The sequence below is a fragment of the Grus americana genome, chromosome Z (assembly GCF_028858705.1).
Source record: "Grus americana isolate bGruAme1 chromosome Z, bGruAme1.mat, whole genome shotgun sequence".
NCBI classification, from domain to species: Eukaryota; Metazoa; Chordata; class Aves; order Gruiformes; family Gruidae; genus Grus; species Grus americana.
In genome coordinates, this window is record NC_072891.1 from 24189318 (window position 1) to 24211054 (window position 21737).

Sequence of the window (21737 nt, forward strand, 5' to 3'; positions counted from 1 at the left end):
TGTGAAGACTGGGAACATAAAAGAGACAGATGGTGAATTATAAATGAAGTGAGGAATAAAAAGGTTCACTTGATCTTGATGACATGTAAAAAGTTCACTCAATCCCAAAAATAACCCTCATACACACTGGATTTATTTAAATACAGGTAAAGCCACTAACTGCATTTTTGTTAAAAGTAGGATTTGAAATTATCCTATTTCATGTTTAAGTTATTCTTCCTTTTGACTAAAACTGGACCCTGTTCAGCCAATGCCATTTGGACAGCCGTGAAACAATATTCTGGAAGTTGCCTACAACTTCTGTTTTAAAAATCAGATTTGAAACAGATATGGTGGCTGATGAAGTAGCCTATTCTTCATAGGACTGTGGTTGAATGGAAGAGGTTTAGCAGAGCCCTTTTTGTTCCTAGTAACTACTGTTAGTAAGTTTCAGTAAGCTACACACATTAAACTCTCACTTCCTGAACTTTGTGGCTAGATCAGACGATATTGTGATATTAAGTATCACGTTACAGTAATAAAATCACAGAATGTCACCGTGCCTTCAGCTAAAGAGACTGCAAAGACATATCACAAAAAATACAGGGAAAACTGAAATGACATAAAAATAGATAAAAAAGTTTTTCAGGTAATGTTTCAGATGGCCTTTAGCAGTCTAGATTCAGCAGACACATATATACTTAAGAGAATAACATAATTCTGAACACAGTTCAAATCGTGTGGTACGTGCTGCCTGTAGTTCAATTCCAGCAGCAAATGCAATGTTACCCTCAAGAGTGGCAGTCCATCAAAACTCCATCTACAATACTCTTAATCATCAGTGAAGAGTTTAAAGAAAACGAAGAGCTAAAGCAGATGTAAAACGTGACAAGATATATTGTAACTTTTGTTTACTGTTTCTGTATCCCCAAAATTTTGACTCTTATTTTACATAAACAACCTGTACTTTCCCCAGGAAACTGCTTCCAAACTTTACCAACATGATCATTATACTGCAGTGTGGCTCAAGCTTCCTTAAAAACATGTATGTTCTTGTTTTGACTCAGTAAAATTAAATTGTCCAGATACTGCTGAATGGGCACCGGAGTTTGGCAAATGAAGGGAATCAGGAGGTTTGCTGGGGTTTGAAACAGGAAGGGAATTTGCTCAGCTGATCTGACACTGCTGCAAACCAATGACCTGTTGTTGAAGTTGCTTTTGCCCCACAGAGGGGTCCAAAGCAGGAGGCAGTGCTACTAGGTGGCACGTATGGCATGTGGACGGTCTCCGCTACGCAATGCATGCCCCAGGGGCAGAATCCTCCCTCAGAGACCTGACTCCTTCCCTGACACCCAAATACTGATAACACAGTTCACATCCCACTGCACCTGGAGAGAGACAGAAGCAAGCGTACAGGCACAGTATGCCCCTCTCACAAATACATTCACAAGGAAATACCAGAACTCAAATATTTCTTTCTTAGAAAGGATTATCCTTCAAAAAAAATAGTTGTGCTCTTCATGATTAGTTAGTTCTTGAAATCTTACAAGCTTTCCATCATGTCTGGTATGCTGAAAAAGGTATGACTCTCTGTTCAAAGGCTAACACATTACTGACAAGAGATGCCAGCTCCTCTTGTGTCTAAGAGGATTTTTTTTAATGCAGAAAATGTGCAATACATGCACATTATTCTGCAAATCCTCAGTTTGTGCTTCTTATATTCAGTATTTAATAGCAGCTCTGAAATGTGTATAAACTAGAATATATATTTAAGAAATACTTGCCAAGTCTTGAAAAAATACCTTGAAGACAAAATTTTTGTCTAATTTGGGGATAGGGCACCCTTAGTATTTCATGGATCACAGCGAGGTTCTTCTGAAAGAATGTAGGTATTTTAAACTGTTAAATGAATTTGAGATTACATTTACTTTTGAGCCATTTGAGCTCAAATCACTTACAATTAATCAGTGGTTTCCAGTAAATACCTTCAATGTGGGACATAAGCAAAAATGGGATGCTAAGTGGCAATCTGTTGGGAACTGTATCTATGGGAAGAGATTGTGCTATGTATTTTTCCCCTCAATTCTTCCCAACTGCACTAATGAGGCTGCATGGCTGTCAGTAAGGAGCTGGCTCACACCTGGCCCACTCAGAGTGCAGGCCAAAGAGTTGAAGTCCACCTGGAATACTGTGTAAGTGATTTTCAACATTTTCTATTTGTGGATCCCAAAAATTTTCCAGTGAAGGTGTAGGTTCCTGAAAAACACTATTACCAACAGGCTTACTTTTCATAGCTACCCTGCACAGCTCCACTGTAAAGAAGTTCGTGGCCACCCAGCATGCATAGATCACACACAGAAAACCCCTCATTGTATTCGTCCATAGGAGATTAGCATATTTTCTTGATAATCCTGAAGAATTACTAATGTAATAGCTAGACGACCTTGTTGTCTTGAAATTAAGAGGAGACTGGGACTACATCATGCCCGCTTATAAGTACTTTATTACCTTACCTACTTTGGAAAAAGTGAACATCTGTGTTTGGAAATAAAATATCATTTAGCCTTTGAGCTTTAAAGGGCAGTAAGTTTTCTAGATTGATAACCTTCATGTAAAGATTACTTGAGAGCAAAAAAAAGGAATTAAAATAACCAAGGAAAATTTTATTATGAAGATGTTTTTCAAAATGACAACATGGGATGATAAGCCTCTGTTTAAAATTAAAACTTCAAAGCAGTAAATTATGATGCTCATACACTGAATCATCAGTGTATTTCTGGGAAAATTTTAGGATGCTCCCATTTCAGACATCTCCATTTGACAGACTTTTATGACAACTTTGAATGTGTGGCATGAACCTGAATGGATAGAGTAGGTATTGAATGAACACCAAATCAGGGTAGACTGTAGCATAAATTTGCCTTTCCACCCCCATTTAAAATCAGAGTATTTGTTCCATATAAATAGGACATTAAACTCCAGTGTAGTTGGAAAACCTGTGTAAAAGACACTCCATTATATAGACTGCACAGAGATTAGTTATGTTGGAAGAAGCAGTGTTAATGACATTGCAGTCAAGTACTCAAAATTTAGGGAATATCAAAATTTAGGGAATAACTGCTTTAAAAGAACTATTACAGCTATGCAATCTTCCTTGATTTTTGGATATGGTAATTTTGATCATTTTTCATGCCTTCTCCCCTTCCACACAAAATGAAATGGGCTCATCTGGTGAGCAACTATTCTAAACTTCTACCATCAATGAGGAAACCGTTGTTTGGGTTTTTTTTTACTACCTACCACTCCAGTTCTACTTTGAAGACCGCATTTCCTAATAGGTTGGCTTGGATAATTTAGGAGTTCAGATCTGGAGCCTTTCACAAACAGTAATAAGCTTATTTTGACATTATTATCTAATATATCCTCTAGCAAAAATATGTTATGATGAAGATAGTTAATAAATTAGACTATATCATGTAAAACATACTGTAATTATTTCTATTGGGCATTAGAAATTCAAGAAATTAGAAGTTAATTAGAAGAAGCTGACAAGTCAAAGGATAAGAACAGGCTTGTAGGACTGTGTAGCATTAAATCTGTGGTCCCAGTCTTTCAATGAACACATAATTAACTATTTTTGCCACTACACTTATATTAACCACTGATAGAGCAGGTAGAATGTCAGTGGATGAGAAGTATATCATGGTCCCCCTGCTATTATGGACATTTCCATTGAACCAATAGAGAGATTGGAAAATTGACACTAAACAATAGTATTTTGTCCGTGACTCAGGCTACATATATTTAAGGGTGTTTTTTTAAGCAAAGAACCTCTATTTAGGTTTTTATTGACTTCACCTTTGAACTACAACTCATTAGAAAATAATTGTAAAAAATACAGTCACAGTCTGAGAGACAATGTGATGTAGACTTTTACTAATAAATTAATGCTGTAATACTGACCATGTCACTTTTATTTCCAAAACAAACTATATTAAGATGACAAACTTACCTTCTGTGTTGGAAATGGGAGTACTGTCACATTTACTTTCACACTGCTGCATGGATGGAGGTCTAAGTGTTTCCGGACACTCACTGGATGCTTGTCCAGTGTATGAGAGGCACTGTACTGTTCTCATCTGTTGCCCAAGACCACACTGTGCAGAACACTAGAAATAAGAAAGATAAAAAATTAAAACAACTTGGATTAAATTTTTAAATATAAAACAAGATAACAGGAAAACAATCAGGAACAGTACACATGCACTTCAGGCATCTGAAAACACTCAGTTAATATAGAAAATAATTTTCATAAATTAGTTTAGAATTTTTCTTTTTTGACAGTATATGTGAGTACTTGTCTTTCAAAGAAAATAAAACACAATGCAATGTTGGCTCCCTGAACAGTTCAGATTTGAGCTGTAAGAATATAATTTACACTATTTCATATATCATTTCTGAGTTTAAGTGCATGTTTTCAAGAGAGAAATAATCACTTTAGAATAAAGAAGAAACATCAAGGAGAACAAGAAATTTTTTTTAAAGAAAAAGGGAACTATCTTTCAAACATAAATACTTTGCTGTTTCAAAATATTTATGAATTTCTACAACTAAACAGTGGTTTCAGTACAATATCAATTTAAGATAAACATGCATCTGAACAACTACCATAAAAGAGAAGCTGATTAGACTGTAAGAGCACAAATGGTTGTCCCCTTGTTAGTTAAGCCAAAGTGTTTTATTTTCATTAGTGGCAAATTAGTCAGCAAACTTAGAAACTGAACCATCCATTTATTATTTTAAAAAACAGGCCATCGACCATAATTGAGATGCCAAAACATAAGGAAAGAAGGAAACTCAGTATATCATATTCAGAAACACTGCATAATGGCAGCACTATTCAGCCTGTACTGTAACAATTTATCTCCCTGTCTGGTAATTCAGTATATTTTATGTAAAATTATATAGATCTCAAAGTTGTTTTGGTGGAGCTATATATGTGTGTGTGTGTATGTATATATATTACTGAAATAGGAATTGGCTATCTATTTCCATCATGTTTCTCAAGGAAGCTAAATGTGTTTTTAAACCACTAAACCTTGCAACATTGCTGTATCCCAAAATCTCCTTCAAAAAAACCTGTAATAGAGAGTATTTAATTTTTTAAAAAATGCATACAGAAACTCATCCAGTAGAAACTAGATGGCTGTCAGCAAATCCTTTATAGTTCAGCAGACAACCATCATTCAGAATCACATTTCAATCTGAGACAAAAGGGAGAAGCTTTTGTTTCAGACATGGGAATCTCCTCTTACCCATTTCCAGCAACATCTTATCCTTAGAAGGTTCTAATGTGTAGGAGACTAACAGCAATAAATACTTATATGAACTATCTTACCTGTCCCCAGTCTCCAGTAACCCAGCGAGGAGGAGGACATCGGCCTAAACTACAGCGGATGCGGACTGGCGGCTTGCTTTCCTCTTGGCATTGCGTGGCTGGAAATGTTTTTAAAAGATCGCTGCTTTTGCACAGAACAATTCGGTGTTTGAATCCTGGACCACACTTTGGTGTGCACTGAAAAAACATTGATATAAATGATGAAAACCTCAGTAAAAAGTCAATAAAAGTGTCAGAAGTGTTATTATGGAAGAGAATACATTTATGGTCTTAAAATTAACTATAATCACAATTTTCCCAAGATGATAATGATAACTTTAAAGTGTTTAGAAACACAAACAAGCTGATTGATGATTGCTTTATTAAGTTCAAGGGTTTTTTGAGTTTTAATTTGATAAAAGTAGATTTCCTTTGCTAATTATATTTAGGCTATGGTGTTACTATTTACTGTTATAGATATGAGACTTCAGATTAGGTTTAAGAAAAGAACTTTGCTGTGAAGTAGAAAGGTCTGCCACATGTAGCACTACTATGAAACAAACTTGAGTGTACATTTCAGAAATTAAAAGTAGAACTCTCTTTTTAATATACCTTAGTACAGTCTTTACTGTTGTATGCCTAATCCTGAAGCATCTCTGTCTAACTTAAAGAAAAATTAAAACAGTTCAACAGTACTATGTAAGGTATCAATATTCCCTATACATATGTAAAGGTGCATGTATGTACGTATGTACATATATATACATACATATACACACCTCAAAACAAGATCTTTAAGAAAACCTCTCAGTGGGAGCCACCTAAACTAGTCAATAAAGAATGGAGAGGTTTATCCTATATCTTATCTCCATTTAGATTTTGGTTCTTAAACTGGGCTGCAAAGAGATGGGTCCTCCATTTGGAGCTTATAATCCAGAACTGAAAAATGGGTATATAATCACCTTCCTTAAAACTTAACCTTTCCTATCCTATTCTATCCTTTCCTATGAAGGTACTGCCTCCTTATCTACAGGACTTCAGTATTCAGCATTCTGATACAGAATAGCAGGTTCAATCATCCTCATACTAAAGGGGTTTTAACCCCAAATCTTGTGTACCCTAAGTACCTGCCTACTAAAAACTAGGGGAAGGAGGGAAGTAAGAGAAGAAATATCTCTCTCTGGCTAAACTGCAAAAAGAATATTATTGCTAAGTAGAGACCAAAAAAGAATGACAATGAATATGTGAGATCTCCAGCATCATGCTCATGACTCCCCAGTTCTGGTCCAAATTCCATGGAATGTTGCGTGTATTTTCTCCCCCAAATATATCACGTAAAATGCATGACTTTTAAGCAGGAACTGGAAGCAAGTGCCCCTTCCTAGCTGAGTGCCTAAAAATCACTTGCACTCAATCACTTCTTCTCAGTGAGTCAGCATTCTGTCAAAAACAAACAGAAGAGAGACAAGGTTGAAAGGACCTTGTAAAAAATGTCAAAACCCAAATGTGCCTGTGCTATTTCATAAAATCTAGAATGTGTTAGCAAATAAGCAAGAGTTTGAAGATCAAAATGTGAGTTTAGGTGCATCCATTTTCTACTCCTGCTTGAAGACATGTTCTTTTACCTATGTCTAAGCTGCCATCTGAGAAAAATCTTCTTTCAACTACTGGTACCAGAAGAAAACAACATCCCTTAAAAAACCACTTTTTTGTAGTCATAGTCAAAATTCCACTAAAAAAGATGGACTACACCCTGTCCCCAGAAGTGAAAGTCAAGTAAGGAAATAGGTTGTCTATAATAATACCGAATCACCAAAAATAAAAAGCATCAGTAGAATTTAACAAATAATGTGCAGCACCAAAACAAGTGCAAGACAAAATACTCAGACAAACAAAAACAGAAAAGGTGTTTTCCATTACTAAATGCTCCTAGAATTTTTGACTCACTCAGTGGAAGTTATGACTAACAGTAATATGAATGCAAAGTAAATGTGCTTGTCTGATAAGACTCTTCTCAAGATATCCTTAGATTATTTTTTGCTGGTTTATTTTATTATCTGAAAAGATATAAAAGAGGTAATTTAAAGTGGGCAGAATAATTCAGTCAAAGCTCAACTATTGCAAAGCGTGAAAAATTTTATGGCAAAACTGATGTTACCTGAAAATGACTACATTCCACTAGGTAAGACGCTGTTAGCTTTAATTACTATTTGATAAAAGCACTTTTACATTGTCCTAAGGACTTTATTTAATCTCTATATTTACAAAATGTTTTTGTTTCTCTGACAAAAAAGATACAGAATTTCTTGTTAATTATCATTGAAGACTAAAAAAATGTGTAACTATATTGCTGCTCAACAAATGCATTAACATATAAAAGAGTTCTATAATTGTTCAATTTGTATCTCTTATTGCTTGTTTTGTGTATTAAAACGAAACTTTAGAACTTGCATTCCAGAGAAAAGTAGCAAGGTTTGCCATTGGTTTCAATAGAAGCAGTATTCAACTCTTTTGACTTGTTTTCATTTTCATGCTTCTGTCAGAAAATCATATATATATATATATATATAAAAACATATATATTACTATAGGGATTTTAATACATTATATTTCTGGGAACCCTGAAGAGAAAAAAAAAAGCTATTTTTCTCATTATATTAAAATAGTGTCATCAGCCAAGACAGTTTGCCAAGCTACACAAGGTAAAATCCATATGAAAAAGAAATTGGCACTTTGTCACAATCCTGATTAAATACCATCACAACCAGAAGCTTGGCAGAGCTTGAATCTTTAGATTAGAATGATCTTGTTCAAAATTATAACATGCTCCTGCTGTTATATGGCTGGATATGAAGGTCTTAAAAAGTTGTTCAAGCTTCTTATGAGGGTGGCAGTGTTTACAGCTCTAAGGATGATGCATTAATGACCAATCTCTCAGGCAGGTAACTAAAGGGCAATAGTATATAGACAACATTTATCTATGGCTCTGTAACTTGTTATATGGATATTATTATTTGTTAGCACTGAGATGATGCCTAGATATTTCAACTGGAAATCAAGTATGCAAAGATAAAGGATGCAAAGGGCTTACAAACTATCAATGCCACAGATGTGCTATGATAAGAGTCTTCAACTGAACATGCCCTCCCACTCATCCATTCTTTCGTTCTCGCTCCTTTCCTTTCTGCTCTCAGATTCATTTTCAAAGGTCTGGAATACACTGTACCTTTTCAGATAAGGACAAGGACCATTTTATACATTTTCTGCCTTGATTTTGGTGCCCTACTTGTGTGAAATGCTGGCTAACAATGGGGTAAAAAAATATTGTTCAGCATGTAGAACAACACACACTTTAAGATTCACTGCGCCATTTCTAGGTTTCTTAAAGTCCTGTTCTACACTGAGAAAAGCTGCTGAAAGAAACCACTTTTCTACAGGTTTCAGGATATAATGCTGACAACTTTTTATTCATTCAAAAAATATCTTGTTATCTTAGACTGAATAAAACTAGAGACAGATTAAGCTATAGTCTGGGAATGACCTATCTGTTTTATGATAGTGTATTATTAACAAAACCTGGTACAAATAAGAGGAGATTCAGAATATAAGCAAAAGCATCTGACAAATTAATGAAAACAAAAAGCTTTAAAAGTTCACACTATATTTTAGATTATTTTTCTTTGATATAGAAGCTCAATAAAATGGCATTTCATTCATAATTCCTTACAGAAAGAAACAGTTTAAGAGTATAGCAAATTGCCACATTTTTCTTTTGTTCAAAGAAAAATAACTTGTATAATAATAATAAAAAAAAATTGTCTACAGAAGTAGTTTCTTCAGCTAAGAACAGATGGAGATTATACAAGCATGAAATTCAGACAGCAGGGAGATGAACAACAGCTTCCATGGCAGCTCACAGCACTGAAATTTAACAGACAGATATTACTACTTTTAAGGACTGCCGTAATACTTAGACTGTTATTAACTAATAGCTGATGGAATCTCCATTCTTGGAGATATTAAAAAGCTGTCTGGACATGGTCCCGAGTGACTGGCTCTAGGTGGCCCTGCTTGAGCAGGGGGAGTTAGACAAGATGACCTCCAGAGGTCCCTTCCAACCTCAACCATTCTGTGCTTTATTGAATTATATTACCTGTATTAACAAACTATGGTAAAAGCTGTTTTGTACCACTTCTATGGGTGCTCACAGTGATGCCAGTAGCCTTCCACTTTAGGCACTGAATTTCCAGAGACTGTAACAACTCTTGGAGCTAAAAGTATAAACTACAAGCTCATCAACCCTCTTTATAGTATCCAGTGATTTATCATTTACTTTGAATGAAAGACTGTATAAAGGCAAAGAAGTACACAGAAAATGGGATACAATGAATCATGGGTATATCACTGGTAGATCATCCCAGTTTATTCTAATAGTCTTCTCTCAGTTTTTGTAGACAAAGGAAGTGGAACAGTTCTAACCTCCTTGGGCTTCAGTAAAGTACTTGAAAAGGGGATGACAACAGGGTAAAGTTTTGGATTTGAGAGATGCTACCTGCAAAGACCTTCAGTAATAGGTACTGATTGGATCAGTTATAAGACTGATCGGATTCATATTTCTTTCCAGTCTATTTAATGATGTTCATACAATAGTAGTTTCAGTTGTTCAGTGTTTCTGAAATTACTGATACTAGCAGATAGCACAAGTAACTAACTGACCTTGATGCTACAGAGGTATGCTCTACAGAAAGAACTGGGCAACTATGAAGACATTAATAATTGAAATGAACTTTGGCAGTATGACATGCAAGAGCATGCATTTCCAAAAAAAAACCCCAAGAAATGAAAGAAGGAGGATAAAGAGTGTAAGATGACTTTATATAATCAATATGTGATAGCTGTGGAATAAAAGCAGATTATTTAGGGTACACTGATACACTGTAGGTTGTGGGTATTTTCAGTAGAGGCAGGAAACAAAAGAATGAGTCACATATGAAACCTCCTCTGGGATAATATATACATTTAACTCTAGTCATCCATTTCCCAAAAGATGACTTTAAAATGAAACATGAAAGCAGAATGTGATCGAGATTAATTAATTTCTGATAAATAGTAGCTAGAAAGGAAGAAGGGCTGTTTCAGATAACAAAAGCAAAAAGGTATAAACTGGCATAGAACTGGAACATTAGAACACCTCTTACAATTCAAAGACTGAAAGTTCAGGAATAATTTCCCAACAGCAGTGGGACAAACCCCCAAATTAACTAATTTTAAAACATAGTTTAACCAATTTATGAAAGCAATTATATGATATGGCTGCATTTGACAGCAAGCACACAGACATGGAAACTCAGGAAATCCTAACCTGTAAGTACTCCAAAGAGTACTTTGAGATAAAAAGTGGGGTGAGGTGGGAGTCCAGTATAGCAAGGATGTGAAAAAGTATACAGACATTTTTGCACTCTGATTTGCATGTGATGCAGTCCTATTCAAATGTATCTGCCTTTCCTTTCAGCTGCACTGGTTCACATTCTTCAAATTTAATACTTGAATCAGTATAAGGTCTAGTATAAGTACGGCTTATACTATAACAGATATCTATGTACTTAATGAAAGATATTTTTTTCTTTAATAAAGAGAATACCAGCTTTCAGGTCTGACTCTTGAAGCATGTTGCTAAGAAATGTGATGCTTTCCACTAGCATGGTTACATCAGGAATAATTAAAAAAAGGCAGTTTATTCTGGCTTCTGATACTGTGAATCCATCATCTCTACTATCCACCTATTTGCCTGTTCAAAAAGTAATGCAAATGTAAATTGCTTTTTCTTTAAGACAATTATCTCATACCAAATGGCTATTCTAGCTTTTTGTTTGTTTGTTTGTTTCACTGGGGTTTCTTTACTACTTTACTATTCTATTTTGTATTTTACTATTTTTCTACTATGATTAATAAAACCAGGTCATAATCACTTGACAAAACAACAGAACTGACAAGAAAGGAAAGGAAAGGGGGAAGGAAAGGGGGAAGGGGAAGGGGAAGGGGGAGGGGGAGGGGGAGGGGGAGGGGAAGGGGGAGGGGGAGGGGGAGGGGGAGGGGGAGGGGGAGGGGGGGGGGGAGGGGGAGGGGGAGGGGGAGGGGGGAGGGGGAGGGGGAGGGGGGGGGGGAGGGGGGGGGGGAGGGGAAGGGGAAGGGGAAGGGGAAGGGGAAGGGGAAGGGGAAGGGGAAGGGGAAGGGGAAGGGGAAGGGGAAGGGAAGGGGAAGGGAAGGGAAGGGAAGGGAAGGGGAAGGGGAAGGGGAAGGGAAGGGAAGGGAAGGGAAGGGAAGGGAAGGAAAGGAAAGGAAAGGAAAGGAAAGGAAAGGAAAGGAAAGGAAAGGAACTGCTTCAATAGTCAATCCATGAGGTCTTGAGTTTCTTACTAATCCTTTACTTAGCAAGCAGCGATACAGAATGTACTAATATTCCGTGGTGAGAGCTCTCGTCTCCTCTGTTACCAATGAGCTAATACAGCGAAATGTCCTTACTTCTGACCAGTCCAAAGCGACCCACTGTGGAGGGCAGGACTGATTGTTACAGGGCTCTTTTTCAATAGGCCGGTGTGTTAAACAGTTGGTACTGTCCAGTGTCTCCTCCTCAGAAGGTCCAATCTTTCTGATACACAGAACTGTTCGTGAACGCATTCCTCCATCACAGGTCTTACTGCATTCTGACCAATCTCCTATAAACCATCTGGAAAGAAAAAGTTAGGAGACTCAGTTAATGCATTTCAGAAACAAAGTAGGTAATTGCACAAACCCAGAATCCAAATAGTTTAAATTACTAAATCTAAATCATTAACAATATATGTATTCATAGTGAAATAAAGTAGAAACTTATGGGTCTTTTTACTGAACATTTTAATTTATGCCTCACTGTAATCATATCTTCCAATAATAATACTACTTTTTATTTTTCTAGAGCAACCATTTCCAGCCTAGGCTACACTAGTTAGAAAGGAGTGTTGAGCCTGACATAACTGCAGCTATTTAAGTACATTTGTACTGGGCTTGCCTAAAATTTCTCTAAAAATGGTTTGCAACTGGAAACGTTTGGGAACCACTGCTGTAGGTTACAGCACAAGGTAAAAGCCAAGATGGTTGCCACCCTAGTATCATTATAATAAAATAACTTGATCTCAAAATTGGGCTTTCTGAGAGTTAATTCTCATTATGAAACATTTCTAAACTTTTTTACAAAAGGCTATTCTGAAATGCAAAATATTCTTATTTATTAAAGTAAAGCAAACACTAGTAAAACATGAATTCATCACATAAAAAAATTACCTCAACAAATATTTAAAAAATTTAAAGCACTGCATGATAGCTGCAACTGCTAGAGGGAACTTCTGAGCGTTTGCATGCGCATAGTAAAAGTCACGAGTTGTACAGTATATTTAGATTACTTTGTGTTCCTGCAGAGAGTAAAGCAGCTGTTAATCTGGCTGTAATGTTTTTTGTTTGGTTGGCTTGTTTTGGGTTTTTTGTTGTTTGGGTTTTTTTTTTCCTATTGATGAATGGTTAATGCAGCTCAATTCACTGGAAATCTCTCTTCACATTGTTGAGTACATTTGGTCTTCAATATTTCATATGTTGACTAGAAACACTCTCCTGAACCATCCTTGCTCAGCATGAAGGTGAAGTCTAGTATGCTATCATATGTTGCCAACATGCCAAAAATGCCAGGCATGTCAGTCACTGTGGATGTTCCTGGAGGTACGCTTGGAGCTGCCTCATTTGTCCTTTCTGAAGCCTCTGTCAAAAAAATCATGCTGCTACCCTGTCTTGTGTTACAGAATGTCTAATATATTCTAATATGAACCTGAATCAATGCAGAGATGCAAACAAATATGCCATATTCTGTCATTAATTTCCCAGAATTAATTTGTGCTTCTTTGCCACCAGACTTACATTTTTACCACTCTATCTAAAGACTAAGCCTTAGCAGGTGGTAAATCTTCCAGCCAAAAGGGTCAAACTTCTTTGGGTAACTATCTGTTATCTGAACGGCCGCCTTCTACTTACAGCATCAGGAATCAAGAACCCTTCCTTAGGAGTTTGGCACTTTGTATTCACCCTGTGGGGAACCTCAGAATGGAGACAGATGTGGGCTGAAACTGCTCTGACATACTCAAGCAGATGCTGATTAATATACACTACCAAGTTTCTGAATTTTGATGACTTGAGTTTCACCATGTTCATCAATGTCCCTGCTGTACTGGATGAAGAATGCAGAACTGTCCCCATTTGTGGGTTGGGTTTTTTCCTTGGTTTTGTTTTTTAAATAATGTGAGTACAAAAAAGAGAAATTAATTAGTTTGGAATAACTATGTTAACACTACTTTTTAAAGTGCTAATTTGTTAATAGTTAAGGCACACATAGGAAGGGATAGGGATGTGTTTGGTAAAAAGAAACTGACCAAACACGACCACTTCCTGAGTTCTGCTCTCAGGTACATGGTGCGAATTTAGTTAGTGTGCTTATAGCCATGCTAAACAGTGTTATCCAAACAGAATCCAAGTGCATATCCTTGCAGGGTAAACATGTATTTACACACAGAATGTGGGGACAATGATTTAGACCTACTTTAGACCTGTTTGTGAGACAGCACATTCACATTCAAACACACTCAAGGTGAGAGCAATGTAATGGCTTCACTTCTGTTTATGTCAAATGAGTATGTATGGTACACGACACAAGGGGAGTAAGTGTAGGAGACATTGCCCTGCTACCCTGCAACCAGTCACCACACCAGGGAAGCAGCTGATACTCTAGGAAGAAATTGGTTTCATGAAGACCCGTTGGGATTTTAATGCATTATAGTCTCGTCTCAGTCCTCCTGGTGTTCTTCATGCCACAATTTTACAGTTTCTAAGAGACATTTAAAAGAAACCACAGTATTTCTTTATTGTGCAATATCTACATTTAATCAGCATCAATGATTTTCATGCCCAGTTAGAATACAGCTACAGATTATCACCAAACTTAAACTAACCAGAGCTTGTGATCAACAAACTGTTGTATCTCTTCCATTTTTTCCACAAGCTTTATTTGTGTCAAAACATAAGAAGGAGCTGTTGTGCATATGCTGAAATTATTTTCTAATGCAAAATATCACAACTGTTTCTAAACAGCTTTTTGTGGTAAGATTAAGCTATACTGTAAATCCTTGCCAAATTTCATTTTTGAACAAATCTGCTGCTGTGTTTTTAATTATCTTTTCAATATATAGCATACAGCTATCTTTAGAAATAAAACTAAATAGATATAAACAAGTAGGCACCTAATCTTAAAGGCACACAGCATTAATGTACAACACTGAGTATCCTGGAGAGAAAGTTGTTTGACAAAACTATCAGTAAATGGTCTACTAAGCAGTTTCTATGTTTGCCATTTCTCATGTGAACAGTTCGACCCAAATTTTAATAAAATATACTTAAAAAGATGGCAAACATTTAGTATGTAATATAAGTATCTATGGCAAAGTTAGTCTCACATCAAGATTTTTCTGTCGTTGTTGCCTTAAGAATGGCCCCCAGTTCTACTCTGGGTACTACTCACCACATCTGACACACCCTAAAAAACTGCTTTGCTAGTACCTTTTTACTTACAATGTCTGAGCTGCTTTGTGTAGTTTAAACACCACTGTTCCTCAGTCAAATCAGGCCTCCTGTAGGTCAAAGTACGTATTTTCCATGACTGATTGCAGAGGAACAAGAAACCATAACCAAAAACCAAACCAAATTATCTTATCTGATAAGACAGGACCCTAATGCTAGATGAGAATTTTATACACATTTGGTCAACAGGATTTATTATAGACAACAAAGACTTTTCTGTCTATGCAAAACACATGTCTGTCTTAGTGATTCATGACTTACTCAGGTGGGCAAGGCTCAGTGTTGCAGGCTCTTTGGTTTTCTGGAGGCTTACTGTCAGGGTCGCAGTAATTGTTTTGTACAATGGAGTTGTCGTCCAGCCTTTTACACACCACCTCTTGTTTCTGCACACCTTGGGATGAAATGAAACACCATTAGTTAATGATTTTTGCTCTTCCACTTGTTGCGTGCTTCACCTATTGATTACTAATCCTACTATCCCACTTCAATTGGCTAAATGCTGTGGTGGTGCGAATTCCAATTGACTGAATGACCCCTGATCACAATAAATCTTTCATTTTCCTTCAATTTTAGGCCACCCCACTGAGAGAGGATTTTAAATTGCTGTTGTTTTCTAAAACAAAGGAAATATATTTATAGATTTACTAACAGATTGTTTTTATTTGTATATTGCACAAAATCAATTTTCTGTCTATCCTCCTCTCCTAGTAAAAGACACTTAAATTTCCAAAGAAAACATCACCAAATAGAATGTGGTCACACTTCAATGCAGCATTATTGTTTATGTGCTCTGGCTTAAAATAAACCAGCAATACTGGGAAACAGTGTTGCATTTTTATACATGTCATTCTATAAATATTTTCTTAATTAAAATAATAGAAGTATTATTCATTCTGAAAGATGGTCTCTGTGCTCATTTTGTCCGGCACTCCCAGCTCCTCTTTCACTGTTAACCATCAACAGGGCAGTTTAGAATTTATTATTCCCAAAACGTACTGATGTGTCACTGCCAAGGCAACATTATAAGGTAGCATATTAAGCAGATTTTCTGATTTTTAAAAAAACAGGATCTAAAGAAAGGCATTAAAGAACCATTGATATGACAACAGTGCAGCTCAGAGTATTGTTGTAAAGAGTGGTAGACACGACCGCCTCCTCTCTTTTTAGAACAAGCTGTATGATGTTTGCTAGCATAAAAAGACTGTGGATCTGCAATTCATATGCAGTAGTCATAGTACTGAAATAAGAGGATTACTTGTATGATAAAAGTTGCAAAAAGCACTGAACGTTTCTTAAAACCAGAAGTAATTATTTAACTTTTTCCAAAATGTGAAATGCATACAATTAGAGATTAAAACATTCTGGCTTCAAGTATCTGCCAACTTTACTTTACAGCCCTCTCTTCATTTTAAGACAAGCTTTTTATAGGAGGTAGACATGCAATAATAACATTAATTACGTAAATATGTTTTTCAGACACTAAACATCCCACTAAAAACACTAGATTTCTTTCACCAAATATTTGTAGTCCTTTTGCTCATTTTAAACAAGCTAAACAACTTACCTTGCAATTGCTTCTTTTGTTATTCGTTATGGACAAGAATCAAAACTCCTACTTTGGTTCCTAAAACATGACCTATACAGAATTCAGGTATTTAATTCCAACACAGAGTCAAACCTAGCCTTGAGATGCCTGAAGTTTGGCCCACAACGCATCCTGCTTGGCTATGAACATAAGTTCCCAGTCCACACACAGAGGCATGTGAAATCTCTTCATGACGTTATGTGCAAAGGACACGGGGAAAATGGTAGCCTCCTTTTTCATGAGTCTTGAGGATGGTAAGCACTTGTCCATGAGGCTGCAGATGCAGGAGTAGGTATAATGCCTCTCATCCTGAAGGGATGCCCAATTACCATGAGAACACCATAACTTCTGTCACTTAGTGGTTAATTTAGATAAGGTGGCAAGACTGTGGTTTCTGTAGATTATTTCTAGTTCTTATTCAATTATAGTCTGATGTAAACTGTCTAAACCATCTTGACAGCAAGGATGAAAATCCATACCTGCCTGTGCTAGATGAATGGCTTATTTTCTGGATACAGATTAAAGCCCTTTCTTGTCTTCCTGCCATGGGCCCCATGAATCTTGCATCCCTGGCTGCACTGTGGAACAGAATGCTTATTAAAAAAATCTTCCCTTTCCCTACCCTCTTAGACTCTTCAACTTTCTATGGCACATAGCTAAGAGTACTCTTCTGGAGATGTACTCCCAGCTGAAATCTCTTCACTCTGCAATAGAGAATTGCTATTTAATTGATAATTGTCATGGCATCCTGCAAAATATGGGTATTATGCCTCACATAAAAATGGAGCCTTGTTAATTCAAATTCTCTCAGGAAAACCCAGCAGTCTGGATCCCAAGCACATGAAAATGTTCCATGTGTCCTCAACTCTAATGTTCATGTTCCTTGACAAGTACAAGAGGAGTCAGATTCACCACTCAACATACCATTTCTTACGGGATGCCTGTTTAGCAGGTGAGAACTTTGCATCAGCCCTCAAAATCATTAACATCCTCAACTCTCTTCAAAATCATTAACCAAATTGAGACCAAAGATGTCTAATGCTGGAGTCTTCACTCTACTACAGTACTTAAATCCAGAGTCAGGAGCTTTGCTGCTGGGATATCTCCTTTTTGATTATAGCTACACATAACCTTCACAAAGTAGGTGCTTTAAATCAGGTTGTAAATCATTTCACACGTCTCACATCTCAGGTTATCCATAAACACCACAATAATTTTAAAGTTTTTCCATATTTAAGAAAAAGATACTGATTAATGTAAGACATATGTCTTACAGGTGAGCCAGATAAGCCAATCAGCTTCTTCCATCTGCTCTTCTTTCTACAGGTATCTGGACGCCACATTAGACAACAGTAGGTACCACTAAACAGTGCAGAAGGCTGCCAGACTGTTTTCCAAGTGTTTCCCACATACACAAATCTACATGAACAAGCTAAAAAGAAAATATCATTTTGAACAGTATTCAACCTTGATTTTATTGCTAATTTTCAATTTATGTGCTTTACATGTTGGAAAAAAAAATAATTTTGCTATAAAGTTCGATCCAGTTAGAATTGAGAAACAACTCAAATCATTAGCATGGGGGGCCCTCAACGGCCTGAAGTACATGCCTCCACAGCTGTTGTTTGATTGCATTAACCTATAGATATTCTCTTTCAGATATGCATCAGGTATCAAAGATCTAGAGCTTCACATAACTATGTTCCATTTATAGCATTCTCAGCACCTAATATTTCAATTACATGAAATGATATAAAGCTGAAAATCAGTAAGAACTTGCACTATAAGGGCAATTAAATAACCTTGGAACACAGGAACTTGGAACATACAACTAGCACCAATACCCTTCTATTGCCCCTTTCATAAACTGATTAAGCTCCACTTTAAGCCTAGGTATATTTTTTTTCTCTGAACTACACCTGTGACTACTATAAGCATTCCAATTTCCATTAATTGCCAATTTAATTTTTTAAAGTCAAAAGAGTCTATCATTTTAAGTAACTTTATTGTGCTAACCAAGGCAAGCCTTGCAGTCTCTGTGGTGTTAGATACACCATTCCTTTGGTCAACCTCACAACCCTTCTGTGCATCTGCTCACACCTGAGTTTGTTTCAGCCACAATACAAACTATGCCCAGTACTCCAGAGGGATTTTACTAGTGCCTTATCCAGTCTCATTAACACTTTTAAATAAATATATACTAAAATCAAATCTGCCTTTATCATGACTACAACATATCCCAAACTTCCCCATATGTCTCCTAGTGCTGCACTGTCAGCAAATTTCATCAAAGCTTTCTACTTTTTATGCTGCCATCAGAACAAGAAAAACAGAACAAGAAAAACTGAAGTCTCATGAGTCACATGAAAGGTCTTTCAGAAGTCCACTAGGCTCACTGCCTTTTGGCCCAGTAATTTATATTTAAAGTATACCTCTTGCCTACTAATCTTTTCTAATTCTTTTTTATGTGTAGGTGACAACAAAAGCCTTAAGAATCTTAAGAAAGTCAAGATCAATGAATCTACTACATTTCCTTGGTCTAGAAAATTAGTGATGTATTAAAATATATCTGGCTAGTCAAGCATGACCTATCATGTTATGCTTCACCCCGTTTGCCACTTATTTCTAGATCTTTATACTGTTCTTCAAAATTTCAAATCAGTCAGTAGTTCAATGTTATTGCTATATCTACACACACACACATGGAGTGAGAGATTATTTTCTTCAGTTCTCTACTATTTTAGTAGAAAAATGGCGTATCAACTGCAGCATGAGAGAAAAATGTTTGCCAGATTAGGTTCTCCTTTATAAACTCTTCCTTTGGTTCTTGACAAATAAGTGGAACATCTAAATATTTGAGAAGCTGTGACAAGATGATTCACTTTAAATTGTATAATCTATGCAAGCACTGCCAACAGATGAGAATAATTAAAATCAGATCTGACAACCTGAGTAGGAGTATTTCTTTTGCAATTTTCTACTCAAACTTCACCATTACAAGAAATAGAATTTAAAAGGTCTAGCCAAACAGCAACGCTATTAACACAGCGCTGCTAGTTGACACAGAATTTATGTTCAGCTCCAAGTGATGAATAATCATTTATCCTTTCTATCACAAGCTGCCTTAATTCTCTTTGTGGTTGATAAAATAGGCTGAATGTTGCCTTCATAATGATATTTCTCTCAAATATAATTGCTTAAAAATGGTAATTTATACACACTTTAGAATTAAACATTTTAATGATGCATACCATTCTCGCAAATCTATTTATGGGATAGCATCGATATTCATGTTATGTTTTCACTGAATTTCCTACCAGCACCATATACATTTCCTTCCAGGCTTTGGCTAAAGATTGGCAGCCTCAGTAAATTCATTTCTAAGGAGCTATGTAATAAGAAAGTATTCTGAAGTACTATGAACACAAAGTATCATTGTGCTCAGTTTTCAAAAAAAATTTAAGTCAGACATGTTATTTATCGAATGTTGGTCAGGTAGCATATCACCCGTAAGATACTATGCACCACTATTCACTCACACAGTGAAGAATCGTTAATCCACGCCAGGAGATATATTAATCCAGTTTTAAAATGTTCTGCAGCTTCTTGCCACACAGGATGTAAACTTTACATCATTGCTGTCTAATTACAGTGTTATTTAAAATAAAATCTCAGAATCAAAATTTAGATTCTAACTTTAAGGCAAGGAAAAGAAATGGAAAAATCTAGAAGCGCAGTTTTTACCCAGATAACAGCTACAACTTGGTTAAGCCCTGTGGGCCTTGAAAAAAATCTTTTTAAATTATCAACTCTTCCCTAAGTATATGGTCTCTCTTAAAATAATCTAAAAAGCACAGCTAAACAAGTTCATTTAAAATCTTGGGGGAATAATTACAAGCAGTTAGACAGAAACACTCAGTTTTCAAATCTACAGATTTATAGTTTATAATAAAAGACATAAAATGTCCTCATGACTGGTCAATGCAATTCTAATAGAAAACAAAACTCCAGTGGTTTAGTGACTGTAATCTCCAGAGAAATGAGATGTTTTGCAGATTTCAGTTCACAAGTAGTCTGCATGACTTTCAGCAGCCAAATTTTAAATTACATGGAGCACATTTTATTCTTAAATTAAAATTGCAGGCATGTAAATGCTATATCTATTTTTAAAAGCAGTCCCAAAAATTGTGGTTTGCAATTGCAACAGTTAGTTATAAAGATGCCAGTACCAATACATAGTGAATCCTGCATCACTAAAACTAGTGCATGCTGGTTAACCCAGACATACTTTCTGAGCTCACTCATCAGATCACAAGATGTTCATCACAGAGCCAAACTTACATTTTCCTTGATGAGGACAAGCATGTTTTATTTGTCTAAGACAGTTTCATAATTCATCTGAGGGCATGAAAGAACAACATAGTAGGCACCCCTCTACAAGAGTGATGAGCAGCAAAGAAAACTGGTTGGCAACCGATTTACTTAAGAGAGTATACAGACTGACTATTTCATTAAAAAAGCCCCACATGAATATCTAAGACAGTTTAATCATCTGGAGATGAACTCTAATAAAATGAATGAAATAAAAACCCAATGCTTAGGATACCTGGAAATTCCAGATAATAAATGCTGTCATTTGTTGCCATTTACTGCTAGAATTTATTAAGCATGGAAGAAATTAAAACACTTATTGGAGTTTATTTTTAATGTATACAAAAGTAAAAACACACAGAAGTATTTTTTTTCCCTTTGTTGAAAATTTTTAAACAATACCACCAGCTGTTCAATTCCTTATTAAGAATACTTATGGATCTCGACAAAATCACACACTTGCCCTTGGAAAGCTACAAGATAACATGTAAGGAAAAGCAGGCATAAGAGTAAATAAACTACAGTTCTGTGATATCTATGTGCTATATATCACCCTTTCCTATTTTAGCACTTCCTTCTTCTCTTTCCAGCCTTCATTTTATTGTTTTATTTCCTATTTCTACACATTCTAGTTCTTTTCCAGACTTTCTCATTTAATTCAAGAAAATCTGTTGTTGTCATCAATTTTTTCTGAATTCCAGTGAATTGTTCATCCATCCATCCATCCATCCCTCCCTCCCTTCTGAATTCCCTGTGTTCTCTCCCCTCCCA

General features: G+C 36.1%; 1 protein-coding gene across 3 annotated transcripts in view; it reads right to left on the reverse strand.

The window, feature by feature from the left end:
* ADAMTS6 (ADAM metallopeptidase with thrombospondin type 1 motif 6) overlaps positions 1-21737 on the reverse strand; it is a 156781-nt gene that overhangs the window by 5976 nt on the left and 129068 nt on the right. For all 3 annotated transcript variants that reach the window (XM_054810072.1, XM_054810074.1, XM_054810071.1), the window contains 4 exons: positions 15272-15401; positions 11879-12083; positions 5378-5554; positions 3992-4148 (listed from right to left, as the gene is read on the reverse strand). In XM_054810072.1, the coding sequence (XP_054666047.1) occupies positions 3992-4148; positions 5378-5554; positions 11879-12083; positions 15272-15401 (669 nt within the window). The remainder of the gene's footprint in view (positions 1-3991; positions 4149-5377; positions 5555-11878; positions 12084-15271; positions 15402-21737) is intronic.